General features: G+C 44.1%; 3 protein-coding genes across 9 annotated transcripts; 2 read left to right on the plus strand and 1 right to left on the minus strand.

Annotated features, from left to right (window-relative positions):
- The first annotated feature begins 998 nt into the window (after positions 1 to 998).
- LOC118399468 (keratinocyte differentiation factor 1-like) lies at positions 999 to 10,507 on the plus strand. 6 transcript variants are annotated; one of them, XM_035795570.2, is made up of 5 exons: positions 999 to 1,344; positions 5,418 to 6,317; positions 6,478 to 6,593; positions 6,719 to 6,796; positions 7,194 to 10,507. In XM_035795570.2, the coding sequence occupies exons 2-5, from the start codon at positions 5,440 to 5,442 to the stop codon at positions 7,259 to 7,261; spliced, it is 1,140 nt and encodes a 379-aa protein (XP_035651463.1). In that variant the 5' UTR covers positions 999 to 1,344; positions 5,418 to 5,439; the 3' UTR covers positions 7,262 to 10,507. The 6 variants fall into 6 exon arrangements, with proteins under 6 accessions (XP_035651463.1, XP_052328131.1, XP_035651466.1 ...); XM_052472171.1 differs by lacking the exon at positions 999 to 1,344 and adding an exon at positions 4,027 to 4,160; XM_035795573.2 differs by lacking the exon at positions 999 to 1,344 and adding an exon at positions 4,074 to 4,505 and having other exon boundaries at positions 6,736 to 6,796.
- A 564-nt stretch (positions 10,508 to 11,071) lies between these two features.
- On the minus strand, positions 11,072 to 13,650 carry LOC118399470 (nuclear receptor subfamily 0 group B member 2-like). Of its 2 annotated transcripts, none has more exons than XM_035795577.1 (3): positions 13,515 to 13,650; positions 11,667 to 12,296; positions 11,072 to 11,426 (listed from the first exon to the last, which is right to left on the minus strand). In XM_035795577.1, the coding sequence occupies exons 1-3, from the start codon at positions 13,546 to 13,548 to the stop codon at positions 11,179 to 11,181; spliced, it is 912 nt and encodes a 303-aa protein (XP_035651470.1). In that variant the 5' UTR covers positions 13,549 to 13,650; the 3' UTR covers positions 11,072 to 11,178. The 2 variants fall into 2 exon arrangements, with proteins under 2 accessions (XP_035651470.1, XP_035651469.1); XM_035795576.2 differs by having other exon boundaries at positions 13,509 to 13,638.
- A 57-nt stretch (positions 13,651 to 13,707) lies between these two features.
- LOC118399469 (nuclear migration protein nudC-like) lies at positions 13,708 to 21,027 on the plus strand. The gene is made up of 9 exons (XM_035795574.2): positions 13,708 to 13,900; positions 14,216 to 14,293; positions 16,478 to 16,696; positions 16,822 to 16,905; positions 17,078 to 17,191; positions 17,836 to 18,030; positions 18,143 to 18,226; positions 18,723 to 18,841; positions 20,654 to 21,027. The coding sequence occupies exons 1-9, from the start codon at positions 13,829 to 13,831 to the stop codon at positions 20,703 to 20,705; spliced, it is 1,017 nt and encodes a 338-aa protein (XP_035651467.1). The 5' UTR covers positions 13,708 to 13,828; the 3' UTR covers positions 20,706 to 21,027.
- The last annotated feature ends 1,189 nt before the right edge of the window (positions 21,028 to 22,216 follow it).

A 22,216-nucleotide genomic window follows, 5' to 3' on the forward strand; every position in this document is an offset into this window, starting at 1 on the left:
CTGTGCCGTAGTAAGTCATCAGAACTAGCATTGGCCTTTGTCAGAATGCCTCGTAGCAGATGCCATTGATCAGCTTCATCATCGTTGTCATGACCTCAGAATACTCATTTCCCAGACTGGCACACAGGACAGATAGATGGATGATGCAGTGATTTGTCAGGTCAGGGTGGTCCTCTTTCAAACGTGCAACCAGTCCCCTCCCTCTTCCTATCATGGCTGGAGCTTCATCTGTGATGATGAAGAACTCTGACTTCAGATCTCTCCCCCTCTTCGTCAGCATCCCTTTGATGACCTCATGGATATCCTTAATCTTGTTTGTTCTCACCTATGTGTTCAGGGGATACGTCCGATCTAATTTACTACGCCTGGTGTCCTCATGGCGTTAAACATTGGCACTTTACTCACTGAATATCAGGCACATTTGGTTTTGTGCTATTTGCGGGGAGAATTAATAAATACTGTCCCGTTTTCAGAATCAACTCTTTTTTTTAAACACGCCATATACTGGTAACTAAGCTCCTTCAATCTGTGATATTTACAGTTGAAACGTGGTCAAATCTTTCCGATTCTTTCTGCCTGCTTGTCCCAAGGTTCCACAGAGGATATTTGGATTAATGTGATTGGGTAAAACGCGGCCTCTTGTATTTGCAAATAACCATGCAATTGGATTAGGCGGAGCACTAGTTGAGGTGGCCGTTGCTTCGAGAAAGAGAAGTTGCTGAGTTAGAGGCCGCGGCGCCCGTTTTGATATATATATTTTTTAAAGCTGTCTAAAAAAATGCATTGACTTTTATATAACAAAATGTGATGTTGTCCGATTGGATTGACCCTTCTCTGGGTCCGGACCAGGACCGGCAGTTGAGTTTGGCTACTGTAGTCTGACGTGATGTCCACATAACACAATATTTTGGATAGCCATGCTAGCTTCGCCCTCATGAGGGTGCTAGGAAGCAGGTTAGATAGTGATAGGCATGAACAGTCAAACCAGTAGGGGCTGGAAGTTATCGTGAGCTTAGATTGGTCAATAGTGTCGCAGAGCAGCCTATTTGCATAAAGTTCACCTTTCCCCAACTTTGGTCCCGCATTGTTGACCATCCCTCGCCCACATTGCGCTCCTGGCCACTTCCCTTCCCTCCATTGACAATGACTGGCTTCCAAAATGTCATCTCTCCCTGTCAAAATCCACTGTGCGGAGTGGATTCAAGACCGCTCGATTGAAATTTAAAGGCAATGTTCCTTCATTCACCGCGACTGCATTCACAGTAAACGTTGCTGCATATGTCGGCTCAATCGGAAATCACCGATACTTCTTGGATATGGATAGAATTCAGCTCTGAGGCTTGTGTAAGTACTCCTTACTACAACACAATAACCACAAACTTTACGTCGCGTCTATTTGTTTGACATGATGGGATGTTTTTGTGTCTGGGAAATTAACTATGTGGAAATAGAGGTGAAAATTCATTTTTGCACAAGTATTGAAGTAAAGGATGTCACGTGACGATATGGCGTGTGGTCCTCCCACTAGACTTTGGAAACCATGCAGTTTATTAGGCCACAGATGAAATAATGAACTTCATAGGGTGGTGAAAGTGCACAGTGATCTTAATGCTCCTTCCCAATAAGTATGGAGGCTCTCAATCAATCAAATGTATTTATAAAGCCCGTTTTACATCAGCAGATGTAACAAAGTGGTTTACAGAAACCCAGACTAAAACAGCAAGCAATGCAGATGTAGATGCACGGTGGCTTGGAAAAACATTGATCATCATGTTTGGGAAGCATTGATGTAGACGATACCTGCACAGGCTACCTGCACTGTATCTGCAAGCTGTTGGCTAAAGCACATGTGCCAAGAACAGAGTAGCACATTTGCTATTTAATGCAATAATTGTGTGAAGAAACTGTCGGTAGAGTTGAAAATGCAATGGAAACACATTGAACTTAAGGTTTATTCCGTACATGAGAACTTTTGCGAAATCACACACTGATTTTTATTTGCAACAAGTCCGTTTGGTGGAAACACACCACTAGTGGAACAATTTGCATATTTTCCTTCATGCGGATTCTAGAATATTCTCATGAAAATCTGTCTTCAATTGGATGGAAACCTAGCAGTGTGGCCCTAAAATATGATTAGAGCTCATTCAATCACTGGTGGGAACCAACGATAGGCCTTTACATCATTGAAATTAATTACCTAGCTTTGTTTTCTCTATCAATTTGACTTGTTGCAGATAAAAGGCTGTGCATGATGATGTAGTTTTTTATTTCACCTTTATTTAACCAGGTAGGCTAGTTGAGAACAAGTTTTCATAATTACTTTTGCGGTTCAATTCCCATGTACCAAAAAAATAAAAGTTGGTTTCCATTCCATCTTCACCTCAACTGATGGTTTTGTCACAATACTGTAGGCCTATATTGCATTTATATAGCTAATGTGCCCATTATGGTTATGGCATGTGCTCTAGCCAACAGCTGGCAGAGAGTGAGGATAGGCTGGCCTACATGATGAGGTGATTATGGACAAAAGAGAGATGATTTGTATTTGTCAAATGGCACCCAAGCATCGATCGTCATGTAATTTTCATTAGCTCACTGTCAACATGATATATAGATATACAAGTTCGTCCAGATTGATTTCCTACAAATATTTTTCCTGTGGTCATAAAAAAATATATTTCACCTTTTATTTAACCAGGTAGGCTAGTTGAGAACAAGTTCTCATTTACAACTGCAACCTGGCCAAGATAAAGCACAGCAGTTTGACACATACAACAACACAGAGTTACACATGGAATAAACAAACATACAGTCAATAATACAGCTGAAGAAAATCTATATACAGTGAGTGCAAATGAGGTAAGATAAGGGAGTTAAGGCAATAAATAGGCCATGGTGGCGAAGTAATTACAATATACAAATTAAACACTGGAGTGATAGATGTGCATAAAATGAATGTGCAAGTTGAGATACTGGGGGGCAAAGGAGCAAAATAAATACAGTATGGGGATGAGGTAGTTGGATGGGCTATTTACAGATGGGCTATGTACAGGTGCAGTGATCTGTGTGTGAATTAACATAAATATCTAATTTTCAATAGATTCCAGTTCAAATGACATATACACTGAGTGTACAAAACATTAGGAACACCTTCCCAATATTGCGTTTCACCTCCTTTCCCCCTCAGAACAGCCTCAATTCATCAGGGCATGGACTCTACAAGGTGTCAAGCATTCCACAGGTATGCTGGCCCATGTAGACGCCAATGCTTTCCACAGTTGTGTCAAGTTGGCTGGATGTCCTTTGGGTGGTGGACCACTCGATATACATGGAAAACTGTTGAGTGTGGAAAAACCAGCAGTGTTGCAGTTCTTGACACACCTACTACCATACCCCGTTCAAAGGCACTTAAATATGTTGTCTTGCTCATTCACCCTATGAATGGCACACATACACAATCCATGTCTCAATTTTCTCAAGGCTTAAAAATCCTTGTTTCAGTTGTCACGTTGCCTTCATCTACACTGATTTAACACGTGGCATCAATAAGGGATCATAGCTTTCACCTGGTCAGTATGTCATGGAATGAGCAGGTGTTCTTATGTTTTGTACATACAGTGTAACATCTAAAACCACATCAAACCAAATGTATTTATAAAGCCCTTTTTTAACAAAGTGCTTATACAAAATTCAGCCTAAAACCCAGAGCAAGCAATGCAGATGTGGCTCGCAAAAAAACTCCATAGAAAGTGTGGTTGCAAATACAACACATAGACAAATGCATAAGATGTATAGAATAGCTGAACACTAAAAACAGACTACATGAATATGTGGATAAATACTGGAGCCAGGGCTCTGGAAAAGGTGTGGATGTAAATGTAATGTGTGGGTCCCGCGTTGTTATACTCTTGTATTAAAAGTCTATAATTGAATTCAAAGTTCTTCATTGTGTCATATTTGAACCGATTTTCCACTACAAAAGGCAGAAACTTGTGTGTACTCTTCATAGGGCTAACCCTCCTGAATGGGAATGCAAAACCTTTTTTTCGTGTAATCACCGGTATTGCACTTTTACGACGGTCCCTAAACCACCCGAGCGCCAGAAAACAGAATCTTGCCTTCTGTTCGACCCTGTTAAGGGAAGAGTTCGACTATCGGTAAAAACAAAAGGTGTATTTTGCTCTCTACCGTCATCTGATTCTAGATATTACCTTAGGACGTTCCGTTGGACAGCTATTGACGAGCGAACTCTGAATATCTAAAGTAGCCTAAACTAATTTACTGGGGTGATTTTGGTTGGAGTAACTCTCTCGCTTTATTACCTTGTCGCGCAGGTGAAAATCTGTTGTAGGAAGCATTTACGAAACGAAACTATGCCGCGTCTTTTTTGTCGGTAATTAAAAAAATATATATATATATACAAATGTAAACTCTTGCTCTTTATGGAATATAACCACTCGGAAGAAAACTCGGTGGAGAACCACGATCACCCTTCGAATGCCGTGAGTAAGCCAAATTAATAAACCCAGGTGTAACTTATTTTAAAGTATCCATTACAGATGGAACGAAAGTTGATTAGATATGTGTTTTGGAAGTAGCACCTTGACAACTATTGTATTTTTTTGTTGTTGACAAAAGGCTGTAGATGGACTGAAAAGGTCGTCGTCCATTTCAACCAGTTGTTCTGCGTCTCAGCATATGGCAGTAGTAACCTTTCATTGTATGAAGTAGGCCCGGCCCTGCTTTCATCAAACATCTGATCAGGACATTTTTGTAGTCACCCCCACCCCACAGCCTATCAGACAAAGTCTTTTGATTACATTCACCTTATGACACATTGGTTTACATTTTGGCCTACGTTGAATGGACACCGTCCTCATCCTGGCTTCCATATGGCCTTTGTTGACTTTCTGTGAAAGTACGTTTTGAACGTGGCCTACAGGCCAGAGCGGTATACTACACATTTCCTACATTAGCCAGCTCACTTCAATCAACAACTAGAAATGACTAGCTTTTCTGGTTCATTAAGAAAGATAAACTTACGCGTGTGTTTTTGGTTGTTTAGTCAATTAGGCCATCCCCGTTTTCAAGTTGATCTTTCTACAAAATAAAACTTTTTAAATAATATTTATGCAAGTTAGCCGGCTAATTCAATACCCCTCGGGGCTTCTCCGTGTGCTGGAGACCCAGGCTGCACATGTTTTTCCTACCACCACAGCAATAACACACCTGAATCAATTTCTCATCTCATCACCAAGCCTTGGATTTGATTCACGGCTGCTTTGTTGTCTATTTCAAGCTGCTGATTATTATGACAAGATTAAGCAATGTTTAAAAAAAATATAGCATACATATTTCCTACATTAATGTAATGAATTGCCCTCCCCCACACTCCCTGTCCTCTTCTTTCCCAGGCCTTGGCTCTAGTGAGCCACCATGCCCAGCAGCATCACAGGGAGCCCCAGACCCTGGTCAGCACCAGGGGGCCAGGTCGGCCTCATACCTGTGGAACCCAACCATCTCCTCTACCGGAGCAGCAGCAGCACCAGCCAGGAGTCCTGCTATGAGGAGCGATGTGTGGACCCGGTGGAGTTGAGGCACCAGGGTCCCAGGGGGACCCACCACAAGGCCCACCACGGGGACGTGCAGAGCAAGGCGGCTGATGAGACCATCGGCTTCATCCCCGGATCAGCAGACTCTCCTCCAGGGGATCACTGGTGTGGTCCTTGTGCCCCCTCCTCCCCAGGCAGCTGTAAGAACTGGGTGTGCAGCGTGCTGACCTGTGGACTCTACATGGTGTGTCGGCGCACCATCCTGGCCCCCAGTCCCACAGGGAGGTCCCCAGATGACGATCAGGAGAAGGTCAACCTCCGGGGTCTCCAGAGCCACCCTGGGGCCAACGATCCCCAAACCAGGAAGGAGGGCGGGGGTAGTGGCCCTGATTGGTCGGAGGACATCTACATCAGAGGGGTCAAAGTGGATATTCCCAGAATGGAGGAGGAGCCAGTGGTCATTACCAGGCCTCTGTTACACAATGGAAGAGGTGGAGGAGGGAGACGGTACAGCCCTCCATCCTACTCCTGGTATGAGGGGGATACGGGTGATCTGAGCATGGGTGACGTGGACTCTCTGATCACCCAGAAGCTTCTGGAGCTGTACTCTGAGTACCAGATCGAGGAGCTGGCCCACTGCACCTCAGACTCAGTGTTCCTGAAGAAGACCGGTGAGATCAGCCAGCTGATCAGTGACCTGGCCGAGGAGCATCAGCTTGATGAGCAGGACGCAGAAGGTCGACTGGTCAAGGGCATCATCAGGTAGCTACCATTCACTGACATTTGCTGGTAGTGTTTAACTGCCTTGATCAAGGGCACAACAAGTATGTGTGTGTGCGTGCTGTTGGTAATGTGATAGCAAATCAATACATTAAAATGGATAATAAAGTTTCTACTATTTTAATCCATTCTATGCATTCAGGATCAGCACTAGGAAGAGCAAGAAGAGACCTCCATACCGAAGGTCACAGAGGAGTACCTCCGACAGCGGAAACGAAACTATGAGCAACTACCAAACATCAACCATCAGCAATAACAGTAAGCAACACCTCTAATGATAAACAACCGCTTTTCCCCAATTTTACGTACTTGTTGAAGGAATCCTTCATGGGCTTTCATTTGTTATTACACTGTTAGTTGACTCACTCTGTTTTACCACAAAGATGATTATGATATCCAGATCTCCAAGGAGACAGATTCTGATATGAACGCTAGGAACATGAGGATGACCAGTGGAGCAGGTAAGCGACTTGACGTGGGTACTCTATGTTGTGTGTCCTGCAGTGTTGTAGTCATCATTAAGAGCTTGTTATGATGGGGTTAGAGTCCTTCAATACACACTTTTTTTTACTGAAATCGCAGTGTGTCCCCCGTGTTCATTTAGCAGTGGCACATTGCTGCAGGGGTTTTCAACTCTGACCCTATGAGGTCCGGAGCCTGCTGGCTTTCTGTTCTACCTGATAATTAATTGCACCCACCTGGTGTCCCAGGACTAAATCGGTCCCTGATTAGATAGGAACTATGAGTGGAACTGACTTTGAAGCCAAAGATACATTTCCACATTGCGTGGACAATGAAGTTGGTCTGTTCGATTTATGTTCTACATCTCATGCCTTCTTTATCATATTTTGATTGAAGCAGAAAGTTCTGAACGTCAGATGTCTGTGTTCGGCATGCCCCTGCCCAGGACTTCAGTCAGAACATGATGATCCATCTTCAACACTGCTGATACCATGGAGCTTACTCACCAGTCTCCAGCTGAAGAGGTTGGGAGCCATACAGATACACGTATTGTAAGGTCTATTTAATTCTGTGTTGGGAACTTTAAGGAGCCTGAGAATTAGCACTATGTTAAATGAAGTGGGAGGAGTATTATGCGTATGCAAACTCCGTCCGAAGACCACGACTTTACTTTGAAGGCGATACTATGAATCGTGTTATCTGTATATTGAAGGATTCTAATGTAACCAGGGTCGTGAATGTATCTTTGATTCTGGCGTATTGCTCCCTTGTTTGGGGGTTGGTCTGTCTCATAGGAAAGTCACTGTAGATTTACTTCCCAAACCCGAACAGCAGCTTCCCCTGTTTTGTTGTTCCTCTTCATGCCCTCAATTACATCCGTGGTGGTGTGTGTTACTTTACCCTTGAATAACAACCAGCTCTTTTGATATGAAACTCGACTCTCCACTGCTGCCAGATCTTCAACACTAACACAAGAATCAGTTTCAAGGTAGTGTACTCACATCCAGGGACTTGCAGGGTCAAGTAAACTGACCCGAGGAAGATAGATAACCGCACACTTGATTGGTCAACGGTTTAATAGTGCAACATGTAGACACCAAGAACTAATCTGGAATGTACTGGAGGCCAAAAAAACCCACTGGGAACGGATGAAGAGGGAACACCTCAAAGACTATGAATGTTATTGACGTATTGGTGACTTTGAAATACAAGATGTAGATGTGCTTTTTGATGCCAAGAGAATATCATGCTCCTGTACCTAACTAGGTAACATTTTACTTAACACCCAGTGTCATAACGTGTTATGACAGGGTCTTAACTATGTGGAAACACTTGACATAACCTGTCATAATATGGTCATTACACTGTCATGACCCATATGTTTACACCTGTTGTGACATATATTGTATTATTTTTATGGCTGGTTATAGAATCAAAACTCACATTTATTCAAAATAGTTTTTTCCCGGCCAAGAAGTGTCCTTCCGTTTTTAAAAGATCGTTTCTTAAATCCTCTGTTATAATGAATTCTTTACGGTCATGTTTTTGATGTATTTTAATTAACTTGTAGAAAATCTGCTTTTTGACACTGTTGTGAAGCATTATGACCGTCATCCTATAAGTCACCTATCACGTACATGCTGTTATATACGTCATCCTATAAGTCACCTATCACGTACATGCTGTTATATACGTCATCCTATAAGTCACCTATCACGTACATGCTGTTATATACGTCATCCTATAAGTCACCTATCACGTACATGCTGTTATATACGTCATCCTATAAGTCACCTATCACGTACATGCTGTTATATACGTCATCCTATAAGTCACCTATCACGTACATGCTGTTATATACGTCATCCTATAAGTCACCTATCACGTACATGCTGTTATATACGTCATCCTATAAGTCACCTATCACGTACATGCTGTTATATACGTCATCCTATAAGTCACCTATCACGTACATGCTGTTATATACGTCATCCTATAAGTCACCTATCACGTACATGCTGTTATATACGTCATCCTATAAGTCACCTATCACGTACATGCTGTTATATACGTCATCCTATAAGTCACCTATCACGTACATGCTGTTATATACGTCATCCTATAAGTCACCTATCGCGTACATGCTGTTATATACGTCATCCTATAAGTCACCTATCACGTACATGCTGTTATATACGTCATCCTATAAGTCACCTATCACGTACATGCTGTTATATACGTCATCCTATAAGTCACCTATCACGTACATGCTGTTATATACGTCATCCTGTAAGTCACCTATCACGTACATGCTGTTATATACGTCATCCTGTAAGTCACCTATCGCGTACATGCTGTTATATACGTCATCCTATAAGTCACCTGTCACGTACATGCTGTAATATACGTCATCCTATAAGTCACCTATCACGTACATGCTGTTATATAAGTCATCCTATAAGTCACCTATCACGTACATGCTGTTATATACGTCATCATATAAGTCACCTATATCACATACATGCTGTTATATACGTCATCCTGCTCCTGAAATCTGCATCTGCGTTCATCCCAGCCATCAGCAACAGAGCGTTGGGGTAAGTACATGCCTGACATCAATGTGTGTGCAATTACAGTGATCATTTAACGTGGTCAATTTCACACACAAATATAGAACATGTCAACAGTGTAATGGAATGTTTTGCCTTGTGTGGTAGGTTTTGACACTTATGTAGGTGTCATAACCTGCCATAAAATAACGCAATGTGTCATGACAAGGGATATGACCATATTATAAAAGGTTATGACCTATTAAAATGGTTATGACCATGTCATAACATGTTATGACGCTGGGTGTGTTAAGTGAATTGATACCCATAACGGTAATTCTAATATGTTTGTATTGCTTTAAAATTGGTTAGGGTCCAAAATCTCTCACGAGCATGTGGCCTGGATAATGATTAACATGATCTCATTGTAGACGCCAATGAGTATATACTTGAAATTAAATTGTATAATGTGTGCATTTCTGTGATTTTATATAAAACATTTTTTTTAAAGGGATGCACAAGCATAAATGAAGTTGTAAAGGCATTGATGCCATGCTATTCTTGCACATTTTGTCTTCTGTTTTATTGTGGCTGGTAAAAATGAACTGTGTTGCTCTCTATGGGGAAAATTTTAACTTCCACTTAAGTCTAATTTGAGTTCTGTACAATGAGACTAAGTGGATTTATGTGGAAGTTAGGATCCGCCTCTCTAAGAGTGTCTAAATTAATTATTTGTTAATAAATAAATATTTTAAATGGAAATCCTCCAGGCAAGAATGTCTGAACCTGTGACTAGTTCACTTTCCATTAGCTCACCAGTGGAAGAGTCCCAGTCATATGTTTTGTGTGTGTTGTTGACATTAAGCTCTGTGTATTTCTGTGTTTTCATTCTTTCTAAATAGGCTTTTCCTGCCGCGTTACTGGAAATGAATCAGCCAGTTACTCACACACACTACTCTTCCAAACTATCTACAACTCAGTTCTATTGTGTGGATGTTGATGTATTGAAATGGAAGAATCTCTGACAACATGCAGACTTACGAACCAATGAGGGTTCTGTGATGTGAAATGTTTAGAAGTTTGCGAATTGAAATGAAAAGATCTATTCTACAATGGATGGCAAGTATATATTTTATTCTACTTAAAATATTTTTGTCTGAATGTTCTGTAATGTAATGTTTTGCCCTGTTGAACAGGCCCAAATGTACACATAACTTTGGCATGTGTGCAGTACCAGGGTGTTCACTTGTGCCCTCTGGGGACAACTTTTATCTTTGGCAAGAACAAAATAATACAGACCACGGAATGACTGTAAAACAGGTCATTCTGGTCCTGGGCATAGACAGGAAATGGATAAAGAGGTAGGTTTACAGGAAATATGAGTGTTGAGCTAGTTGGGGTATTAATACTGTCTAAAGCCGCATTTTGCTAGCCTTCCTTATGCATTGGGGAGTTTTCCAGGTCCCGTCACTCAGGGGATTTTTGGTACTTTCCATTCAATACCCTGTACAGTGAACAGCACAACATATACTTGTAGGTCCAGGTAGAATACCACAGGTAGGAACCAGTACAAGAGCCAGTACAATATTACAGGATTTTTTGATCCAATAGAAAATACTATTGCTCTCACTTAATTTATTGTTATCACACCACTGTTAAATTGTCATATACATGCCAAAAGTACAATGATTAAATGTGTGGATAGAAGAGAAGAAAACAGAATCATTTAGTTTATTCAACTTTTATTGCCTGGTTGCATTCTTCACGTTCATAGTTGTCACTGTAGAAAATACCCTAAAATCTAATTCAAACACATACACACACTTTCAGCTTTATTCTTGTCTAATAAACAGCATCTCGCGTAACAAATCAAACAGATCCGCCTGACCAATAACAGGTCTGAAGAACAGTTCTGTGATGAGTGATTGGCTGACAGTCTGTAAGTCAGAGGTCGATAGTAGGATGCAGCTGAATCGACCCAAGTCTCCTGGGTGAAGGGTCAGCACAACCTCCTGTAGAGCTCTCTGGGCCTGTTGTTGTAGACTGTTGATGAATACAGTGGTGCTCAGTCCTGGGACGTCTGTTAAGAGGAAGTGAGGGAAATGTCATGTCAACTATATTCCACCATCAGCAATTTAACACTAATGTGACAGAAGAGGGGAGCTGTTTACTGTATTGTCATGTTAGATGATTAAATAATCATTGATTTATTGATTGCTTCAAATATTTACATCAAATGAAATGAATACAATGTCAGTTAAGGTAGATTTGGAGTTCCACATTACATCATAGCATGCAGAGAAGATAAGATGATCTTTACCTGGATTGAACAGCATAGCTCCCTTCAGATAGGCATATTCCTTTGGGCTGAGATCCAGAGTCCACAGTCTGTTCAGACAGGACCTGAGTTTATGCACCCCAGCCAGGGTGGGCAGCAACCTCTTCCCCTCATCTTCCACCTCCTGCTCTTCCTCACTCTGTGGCCCCTGACCGTTGAGAAGGATCCTCCTCAGCATGCTAGCCTGTGGAACATCCTTCACCTCGAACACAGTCCGTTCCTGGGCCAGGCCCAGAGAGAACAGGGGCACCCAGCAGTCCCTCAGCAGAGATAGCTGATCCTCCACTGGAAGCTGACTGAAGGAGGGTAAACTTTTCATGAAGCAGATGGTTTTGACCAGAACATCAGATGTCATCTGACAGGTTCCCTCTGGGTTCTTCAGACACACCACCCGTTGCTGCTTGCAGTGACAGTTGTGAGGCATCATCTTATTGTAGTTGTACTGGTTCACCTGGTTATTGTTGATCAGGCTGTCGTTGTTGCTGTAGTTACTGTCCGCCCGGCTCAGGATGTTGTACAGGATGGTGTGAGGCTGATGTTGTTGCTCCAGGTAACCTGAACAGTGACAGGTGCTCTTCATCTCTTCAAGAGGAAACATCATGGAGAATTCCCCTTTGAGGATCAATAAAGTATCAATCAATCAATAGATGAGATGTCCCCAGTGCAGAGGCTTTACAGATCTATGCTACAGATGTGAGAATAGCCACATTCTCTCTTTTAAATATTGTCCAGCAGTGTGATCAGCAGCTCTGACTGTCTGACAACTCCAGTAGACCGAGTCTTATTTATAGGAAGACAGGACACTCTCCTCTGATCTGTGTGTGACCAGTCAGCCTTGACCCCTCCCCCTCAAACCACACACACTCACATCGGAGAACAACAGAGTGACCCTGGACTGCTCTGCTCTCTGCATTAGGTTCTCTCCACGTGGAGTGAGGTGATAGGGCGTATTCAATACAACTGTGACATTTGGCCTGCGGGGAGGGAGAGACGTGAGGAAGCCAGCTGCACTACGAGATCAATGACATTTATCATGTTGACCTGACTACCAAGGACGGGGTCAATGCTCCTATACAGACTACCACCCCAACACACGGCCTTGGTTCAGTCTTCTATTTCTTGCTAGTTAAGGGGTAAATGCAAACTCAGGACCATAGGATATCAGCATTTGGCATTGACAAAGAGCAATATAATTTTAGGAAAATAATGACACAAGTAGCCTAGATCCTAATCATGTAGATAGGTATCATTTTAATCTCATCAACAGCCTACTTTATTTTTGGCCTTCCATGTGTTTTTGCAAATAGGCTAGGTAACCTAGAACAAATATATATTTCCACCCGTTGCGTATCACTCAATATAACACTGTGTGGCAGTCACTGTGACCCTTTTTTCAGTATATTTGAATAGTTCAGTCATGGAGTCAAGATACAGTATGTTATCTGGGTCAAAATATGGAACATTGAGCTGTTGGTCATTGACACCTATCCATCAGAGATATCTCCTGCTAAATCACTGTTAATAAATGAAGAATTAGAATGATGTTATCCAACTATCAAATGTAACATTTTCAATAGGATTTCTCAAGACAAACAAGGGTCATTGCCAATTTAGAGGTGGGGAGATTTGATATAATGGCTACACCAAAGATGTTCAGAATCCGAAAGTAATCCTTGAGCATATAAATCGTGTTTGCATGTGAAAATGTCTGTAAATAAATACATTTGAATTATTTCAAATTGACATTTATAACAGATTAACGTAAGAAAAAAGTATAATAGTGAAACGACATGAATATACGAGAATTATGTCATAATGAATTACCAGTACGTTTTTTGCCATCAATCAAACAGTAATTTCTCATCACGAATATTCGGTTCCCCGCTGCACTCGGTTTCACACCGTCAAAACTTGGAACACGCCATAGCCGTTCATCTAACAGGATCTAATTGGCTGTTTAGTTTGCCAATCAAACGGTTGGACTCGTGGTTGTTTGCGTCAAACTTTTAATTCGCTGAGAAACAAGGCGGTGCTTGTTTCCAGGAAGTAGCACAGCAACGTGATTTCACATTGCTCCATTTTAGCTCCCTGCTAGCCTGCATTTCAAATTATATTTTAATCAAGTTCATACATTTGGACAGAAAATGGGTGATGATGAGAAGTATGACGGGATGTTGCTTGTTATGGCACAACAGCATGAAGGAGGTGTACAAGAGGTAAACTCCAGCTTGTTAGGATGCTATGAAATTCATCATCAAACAACTGGCTAGCCGGCTAATGTACGTTAGCTGTATGATGTTTAGTGTCCCGCGTTTCCACCATGAATATGGCACCACAAACCTGTAGTTAATGGTAGTTACGTATGTTAAATTTCACACCAGTATCGTATTCGTTAACCACAGTTTAGCTAGTTAGTTGTGTTTAGGCATGCAGGTGGTGTGGCAACCTTTGGTAAGGCATAGCAAATGGGCGTGTTTAAAGCTCAGGTTGGCTGTGTATCATCTCTAATGTAATATTTATTCTCCCAACAGTTAGTAAACACGTTTTTCAGCTTCCTCCGGCGTAAAACCGACTTCTTCACGGGTGGAGAGGCAGGAGCACCAGAGAAGGTCAGTCCAGAATTGGCTACCTAACGACTCGATCAAACCGACAGTGTCATAGCATTTTGGGACACCTTGCCTTTCAGCATTGCGTTGCAGAGGCAGTTGCAGTGCGTTCTGTGTGGTGTTTATGTTAATCGAACATATGCGTCAAACATTATGCATAGAAGGCTTGACAGAAATGGTAGCAGATGGTGAATGTTGAACTGTTGTTGAACACATATCCAGATGATGCTGCGTAGTGTTTTGCCCAAGGCTACTATCAGTGTGATCAAGGCGTAACAGAACGAAGGCTACATATGTAACCACGGTTATGAGTTATATGGATCACTCCAATATATTGGTATCACTTTGCGGTGGAGGGATCCATCCGAGGTGAGGATTTACAGATGTACTCTCATGTACACCTGTGTCACGACTGGGGTCTGCCCCTATATATTGCCCTATGGCCACGACACATCATTTTTGAGGTGCTCTAGCACCGTAGAGGATTGGAGTGATCTATATAGCTCACATAACCTAATGTTACGTATGTAACCACAGTTATGTTTCACTATATTGGATCACTCCACAGGACCGAGACGCAGGGGCCGTCAATGTGGAAGGGGGGTCCCGGCATAGTCCCCGGAAGGGGAGGCGACGCCCAGGACCGCTGAATCAACTGCAGTGGGAGATGCCACATTTACCCAATAGTACCTAGCAAAGGTGCAAGAGGAAGCCCAGCTGGCCGCAGCACAGATATCAGCGAGGGGCACTCCTCTCAGTAGAGCCCAGGATGCAGCCACACCTCGTGTTGAATGTGCCACCACAGATCCCAGCACTGGCCTGCCAGCCAGGCGGTATGCTGTATACCAGTGCACCAAGAGCAGAACAACCACCAGTGCAACTGGTATGTCGCGGTTGTAGCCGGTGCCCTTAAACTCTGCATGGTGTTCATTACGCCCTCTGTAGTCCTAACATGGAACATTGGTGCCGTTCAGCGCACGGGGGGGGTCCGGCTTCAGTCGCAGGTTCCGCCCTATAATCTCCCGGTCCTGGAGGACCATGGCAGCTATTATGGTGTCCATGGTCGGGCTCTCCCGGAGGCCAAGTGACTCCGCACCCGCATCATAACTCCATGGTCCAGTCTCTGCTGTGAGTCGGAAGCGCCCCCTGGCAGAGGCCCAGCTCTCCTGCAAGGCCTTGCAGAACTCAGTAGAGATGGGGACAGATGGAGAGTCATCTCTGTCCACCAGTTGATGTCCAGTGCAGTGGCTACCTGAGTGAGTAGGCTCCTCATAGCCTCTCGAGCCACTGGGTGCAATGGAGCCCCGCTGGCGGCTTGTGATGGCCTGGTAGCCCCCCCGCACACGGTGGTGAACAGTGCCAACATCGTCCCCCAGGAACAGCCTAACACTGGCCAACAGGGAACAGCTGTCGTCATCAACCTGCTGACGGTCTGACTCGATACTCGATGACTCAATTGACAACACACAGAACAACCAGTGGGCAGGTTGTGTAAGGTAAATTACAGTTTGTGTCAGCAAGAGCCAACATACTAATGGATGCACACGGGGTCGTAGTGTAACGCTAGCGAAACACAAGTATGACAAACCACGGCCGAAGATCCAGACCAACCGCGCGCTGCGAGTGGAGCACTGAGGAGGGGCGGCCATGTGGGCAGCTGCTCCAGGCTGCAAACAGCCAGTGAGAGAACTTCCAAGGAAGATATTACACTTAACAAGCGAGCTTCAGAAAGTTTGTACCTCAAACCATAGATGTCCACTGAGAAAATGGAGGTGTCTATATATATATATAGGGGCGGACCCCAGCCGTGACACCGGTGTACACTGGTGTAACTCCTCACCTCGATGTATCCCTCCGCCGTGGAGTGATCCAATATAGTGAAACATAACAAAGATGCATATGTCAAAAGATGCAGAACTGCTAAAGTAGTTTCAGTCTAATCTCCCCCTTTTCCCCTCTCCGGTTTCTACTAGATAGCACAAAGTAAAACATTGGCTATATCGTAAAAATAATCAAAACAAAACAGTTTTTTGGTCTTATTTTAAGGTTAGGGTTATACACAAGGTTAACAGTGTGGTTTAGGATAAGTTTTAAAATCAGATTTTAAGAAGAGAAATTGTAGAAATGTGAGTGAGGGGTTTATGACTTTGTGGCTGTGTTACCTAGTGACGACCCCTCTGTCCCCAGCTGGTGAAGGAGTCGTTTGCCCACCACAGTGGTCTTGCCCTGAAGGCTCACAGAGAGAAGGAGAAGAGGCAGGAGAAGGAGAAGAGTGAGAAGGCAAAGAGGGCTGCCAAGCTAGCTGAGGAAGAGGAGGAAAAGAAGAGGAAGAACGCAGACGACGAGCCCAAAATCAAAGAACTGACAGACGAAGAGGCAGAGAGACTTCAGTCTGAAATCGACCAGGTAAGAAAAACCGATTGTCAGTTATGAATGATTGATTGATGTACTATACACACTAGGTTTTAACAATGTCACTGTCTTGATGAAGTTTATATGGGCTACTTTAATGTCTCTTGCCTTGGTTTCAGCAAAAGAAACAAGAGGAGAAGAAAGAGGCCACAAATGCAGTAGCTCCACCTGAGAAAGCTGAGAAGGAAGGGGGAGACAAGGGGGTAAGAGATTCTGTTGGGATTCCTCGGTAGATAAATGAGCGGTATCGTATAGATGGGGCGTCCCACCTGGGAAATGAACTAGGGGAAAAACTGATGCACATTACAGCACACTGGTATTACATGTATGTGCAGTATGTTGAAGACAATGAATCACAGTCTTCATTTCTGCCAGACTGATTCCGAAGGAGAAGAAGACGAGAAAGACAAGGACAAGATTAAACCCAATGCAGGCAACGGAGCTGACCTGGCCAACTATCGCTGGACACAGTCCCTGTCTGAAGTGGACGTGAGTTTGTTTACCTTGTCTTCAGTGATTACCGTGTTGCTATGTTCCCTAGTGATATTAAAGTTGTCTAACTGGAGCATGATTGTTGCTTTAACTATCCAGGTGTTTGTGCTCTCCGTTCGTGGGCTGATCGTGCAGCAGCTCCCTCTATTTCAGAGCGGATGTTGTTTATCGTTTTGTCTGCAGTCACTAGGGATTGGTTTAGTATTGGGCAAGATGTAATCTGGGCAGACAAGGTTATCAGGCATTCTGTTGGTTCCCCTATGTCCTTGCCTCCTAGCTAGTGGTGCCTTCATTCTAACTGGGTGTTGCCCTCTATTCTGCCCCCCCAGCTGGTGGTGCCTTTATTCGAACTGGGTGTTGCCCTCTATTCTGCCCCCCCAGCTGGTGGTGCCTTCATTCTAACTGGGTGTTGCCCTCTATTCTGCCCCCCCAGCTGGTGGTGCCTTCATTCTAACTGGGTGTTGCCCTCTATTCTGCCCCCCCAGCTGGTGGTGCCTTTATTCGAACTGGGTGTTGCCCTCTATTCTGCCCCCCCAGCTGGTGGTGCCTTCATTCTAACTGGGTGTTGCCCTCTATTCTGCCCCCCCAGCTGGTGGTGCCTTCATTCTAACTGGGTGTTGCCCTCTATTCCGCCCCCCCAGCTGGTGGTGCCTTTTGATGTGAAGTTCCGTTTAAAAGGGAAGGATGTGGAGGTGGACATCCAGCGTGGTATGCTGAAGGTGGGTTTGAAGGGCCATCCTTCTGTGATCGATGGACAGCTCTACAACCACGTCAAGGTGGAGGAGAGCTCCTGGCTCATTGAGGACGGCAAGGTGGTCACCATTCACCTGGAGAAGGTACTTCAGAGAGGATGCTTTTATTTACTTTATTGCAATTGGTTTAATTGAGAGAGATGGTTTCAGCGTGAAATATTTTATAAGTCAGTCAGTCATGCCTTGTCTGTTTCAGATCAACAAGATGGAGTGGTGGAATAAGATGGTGACCACGGACCCAGAACTCAACACGAAGAAGATCTGTCCGGAGAACTCGAAGGTAACCAATGCCAAGCTACTGATGCAAGGCTCACTGTAATTTGCAAGAGAACACGTGATTATTCTCCTATATTTAAAAGTAAAAAGGTAATGCATCTCCCACTTATTAAACTCTATCCCTCACCCTCCATCTCCATCTATCCCTCACCCACCATCTCTCCCTCACCCTTCATCTATCATCTGCTCTCCATCCCTCACCCTCCATCTCTCATCTCTCTATCCCTCACCCTCCATCACTCATCTCCTCTTTCCCTCACCCTCTCTCCTCTTTCCCTCGCCCTCTCTCCTCTTCCCTCGCCCTCTCTCCTCTTCCCTCGCCCTCTCTCCTCTTCCCTCGCCCTCTCTCCTCTTCCCTCGCCCTCTCTCCTCTTCCCCTGCCCTCTCTCCTCTTCCCCCGCTCTCTCCTCTTCCGTCTCTCTCTCCTCTTCCGTCTCGCTCTCCTCTTCCCCCGCTCGCTCTCTCCTCTTCCATCTCTCTCTGTGTTCCGGCTGTCTCAGCTGTCAGATCTGGATGGGGAGACCCGTGGTATGGTGGAGAAGATGATGTATGATCAGAGACAGAAGTCCATGGGTCTACCCACCTCCGAAGAGCAGAATAAACAAGACATCCTCAAAAAGTAGCTTTCAGCACATTGCTTATAGCACCATCACATAGCATGCCTGTTATGATAACGTTTAAGTAGTGCAATACTTTTCTTCACATATACAGTATAAAGTTTGACCCATGTCAAGTCCTCCCTGGGACTTAACTACTGACCTTTCTCACAGGTAAAGGTACAATAGGGGGGGGGGGGCATATTTGTTCTGTTTCACACATGTACAAGTGTGGTGTAAAATTCGTTTTTTTGCATATCCCATTCCCCTGAGACACCCGCGGATAATGGGGTCACAGCCAGGGATCGGCCATTATTGAAAGCGACCCTGGAGCACTTAGGGTTAAGGGCTTTGCTCAAGGACAGATCGCCACATTTTTCACCTAGTCGGCTCAGGGATTTGATCTAGCAACCTTTCGGTTACTGGCCCAACGCTCAAACCACTAAGCGCCCACTTGGTGCTTTGCTTTTTATTGTCTAACATGTTCTACTAGTTACTGTATAGTTTAACATAGCCATAAAAAGGAGGTCAAATGTGAATTTGAAAGCAGACTGTTTCCACTCAAGGTCAGGTTACATAATCACTGCAGCCATAAACGAATAGTGAGACGTCTGTACCAGCTTCAGTACGGAGTCGGGACCAGAGCTGACCTCGCCTGTTGCTCCTCTACCGTCATAATACCCGAGGTGTCTGGGAAGGAAACATGTCTCCCATTACACTGCTTTTTTATGAGTCGTGCATAAGTTATCCCTGTTCAAAGTCAGGGCCCCACACTGACCTCGGACATCATTGTACAGAAACCCTGATCCAAGGGGTTTGTGGGAAAAGCATGTCTCCAACTGTTTAACTTGTGTTAAACTGTGCAATCCACCTGCTCATATATGTGCCCTGTTGTTTTTATTGAAGAACAAAGTTATATTCAGTTTACGTACTACATAGTCTTGTGAATATGCTCCGTATTCTAAAGATGACCAGACAATGACAATGTCCTTTCCTAGCAATGTGATTTTGGCAATTTGAGGTGCATTTAGTGATGGTTGGCAAATATTTCATCTCCGTATGACTTGCCAGACATAAGTATTAGGACGATTCCACTGAGATGAGGGGTCTGTACGGGACAGAGGGAAAGAGCCGTAGCCGTCGGAGATGGATGTTAAGGTCTCATCAGTGTGGAGGTGAAACACCTTCTAGTCCCAGTCACAAGCATGGCCAGCGTTAGGTTTCCCTGTGGCTTACTGGAAACTGATCTAGGGAAGGAGCCGTCGGAGGCTATGTGGAGGGCAGGTTATTAAGCCCTTCTACTTCCTGTCCTGGTCATGACTAGGCCAATGGTAGGTTAGCCGTGGTTGTTCACTTGTCTGGTTATATGCGTGTCGTTCTGCATCGCCTCACACCTCTAGTTTATGAAAATGTCCTCTTCAAAAGATCTGGTACGGTCACTTCGGGTCGACTTTACTGTATGTTCATTACTGTTTGACACAATAGCAGACATTCAAGTCCTTTAGAAATGGATGTCAGTCTGAGTTGGTTACTTTAGGTATTGGACGATAATAGCCTAGAAATATTAGTTAATGTCCACATCGGTGCATCTCTAAACGCCTTCACTGCTGCTACCAGCTTCACTTCCTCCCCTGTCCCCTTACTGGGCTCAACGCTGGGAGGAGTTGATCCTGTCTAGTCTGATTAACACATGGCTGGTATGCTGTCTTTAAGCTAGATGCACTTAAATAGTCTTGCAAACTCCTATTGTCATTTACCAGTTCCTTGTCGACTGGGACCAGGCTACTCTTTCACTGTTCAGACTGCATGATGTGACCCCTGTCATTGTGTTCCAGGTTCATGTCGCAGCACCCGGAGATGGACTTCTCTAAAGCCAAATTCAGCTGAGAGACGTCGCTGTCGTTCCCCAGCCAACTCTCCATACCCCTCTGCACTCTTACTCTGCCCAGGAAAACAAAACAACCACTATGAATCCTTATCAAAAGCAACCTCCGGCACCGATGTTACAGTTGAATTGAATCACCCCTATCTTACTGTCTTCATCACCGTCTCTCTTTCTCTCGTCATGGAATGCTGGCTTCCTGTTAGTCTCATTCCTGTGACAGAAACTTGATGACTAGTGACATCTTTGTTCTTGTTCCATGTGTTCTGAGTGTCTCAATAAATGTTTGGAACCTTTTTTTTTTTAAATAAATTGATTCAAACCACATTCATTTTTATTTAACTAGGCAAGTCATTTAAGAATAAATTCTTATGACGGCCTACCACGGCCAAACCCAGACGACGCTGGGCCAATTGTGCGCCGCCCTGCGGGACTCCCAATCACAGCCGGATGTAATGCAGCCTGGATTCAAACCAGGTACTGCAGTGACCACTCTTGCACTGAGACGCAGTGTCTTAGACCACTGGGCCACTCTGGAGCCCGAGTGAAATATGGCATCAGGACTACTGCACACAACACAATGCAAAAAATGCCTCAAGTTTTGAGGGAGTGTGCAATTGGCATGCAGAGCTGTTGCCAGAGAGTTGAATGTTCATTTCTCTACCATAAGCATCCAACATTGTTTTAGAGAATTTGGCAGTACGTCCAAACGACCTCACAACCACAGACCATGTGTAGCCACGCCAGCCCAGGTCCTCCACATCCTGCTTCTCCACCTGTGGGATCGTCAGAGACCAGTCTCAAACTCATTCTGGCCCTGGCTCCACAGTGGATGGGCCTATGCCTTCCCAGGCCCACGCCTTCCCAGTCATGTGAAATCCATAGATTAGGGCCTAATGAATTTATTTAAATTGACTGGTTTCCTTATTTGAACAGTAACTCTTAAATTGTTGCGTTTATATATTTGTTCCGTTTAGTTCATTGTGGAATGTAACCAGAGTTTTCGGAGATGTGAGAGGTGAAGGTGCCAAATGTCACATTTTTTTATTTGTTCTATTGTTTTTATTACCGAATCATAAAATGTAGTTGAAGGCCAGGTTAACCGGAAGTCATATTTATTTTGGAGGACATCCAGGCCCCAGGGCTGCTGGCTGACTGACATATTTAACAAGTTTGAAATTAAACTTCATTGTGTTGAGTGACCACATGTTGCTATTATGTAACGTGTGCTGCCCTTGAGACTTGAGGTTTGTATGGATCTATGAATCACTTGAAATATGATCTGATATAGAATCAAGTTTATAAAGGAAGGAGCAGGTGTCAGGTAGGGCTGGAGCAGGTGTCAGGTAGGGCTGGAGCAGGTGTCAGGTAGGGCTGGAGCAGGTGTCAGGTAGGGCTGGAGCAGGTGTCAGGTAGGGCTGGAGCAGGTGTCAGGTAGGGCTGGAGCAGGTGTCAGGTAGGGCTGGAGCAGGTGTCAGGTAGGGCTGGAGCAGGTGTCAGGTAGGGCTGGAGCAGG

Source organism: Oncorhynchus keta, chromosome 20 (genome assembly GCF_023373465.1).
Source record: "Oncorhynchus keta strain PuntledgeMale-10-30-2019 chromosome 20, Oket_V2, whole genome shotgun sequence".
In the NCBI taxonomy this organism is placed as follows: domain Eukaryota; kingdom Metazoa; phylum Chordata; class Actinopteri; order Salmoniformes; family Salmonidae; genus Oncorhynchus; species Oncorhynchus keta.

Coding starts and splice junctions, on each gene's coding strand:
- LOC118399470 (XM_035795576.2), bottom strand. CDS start 13,548: ATGAGAAATTACTGTTTGATTGATGGCAAAAAACGTACTG. Junction 12,297..13,508: donor TGATGGCAAAAAACGTACTG/GTAATTCATTAT, acceptor TGATCCTCAAAG/GGGAATTCTCCATGATGTTT. Junction 11,427..11,666: donor AGCTATGCTGTTCAATCCAG/GTAAAGATCATC, acceptor TCCTCTTAACAG/ACGTCCCAGGACTGAGCACC.
- LOC118399469 (XM_035795574.2), top strand. CDS start 13,829: ATGGGTGATGATGAGAAGTATGACGGGATGTTGCTTGTTATGGCACAA. Junction 18,227..18,722: donor TCTGTCCGGAGAACTCGAAG/GTAACCAATGCC, acceptor CGGCTGTCTCAG/CTGTCAGATCTGGATGGGGA. Junction 18,842..20,653: donor AAACAAGACATCCTCAAAAA/GTAGCTTTCAGC, acceptor ATTGTGTTCCAG/GTTCATGTCGCAGCACCCGG.
- LOC118399468 (XM_035795570.2), top strand. CDS start 5,440: ATGCCCAGCAGCATCACAGGGAGCCCCAGACCCTGGTCAGCACCAGGG. Junction 6,594..6,718: donor ATCAACCATCAGCAATAACA/GTAAGCAACACC, acceptor TTTACCACAAAG/ATGATTATGATATCCAGATC. Junction 6,797..7,193: donor GAGGATGACCAGTGGAGCAG/GTAAGCGACTTG, acceptor TTTTGATTGAAG/CAGAAAGTTCTGAACGTCAG.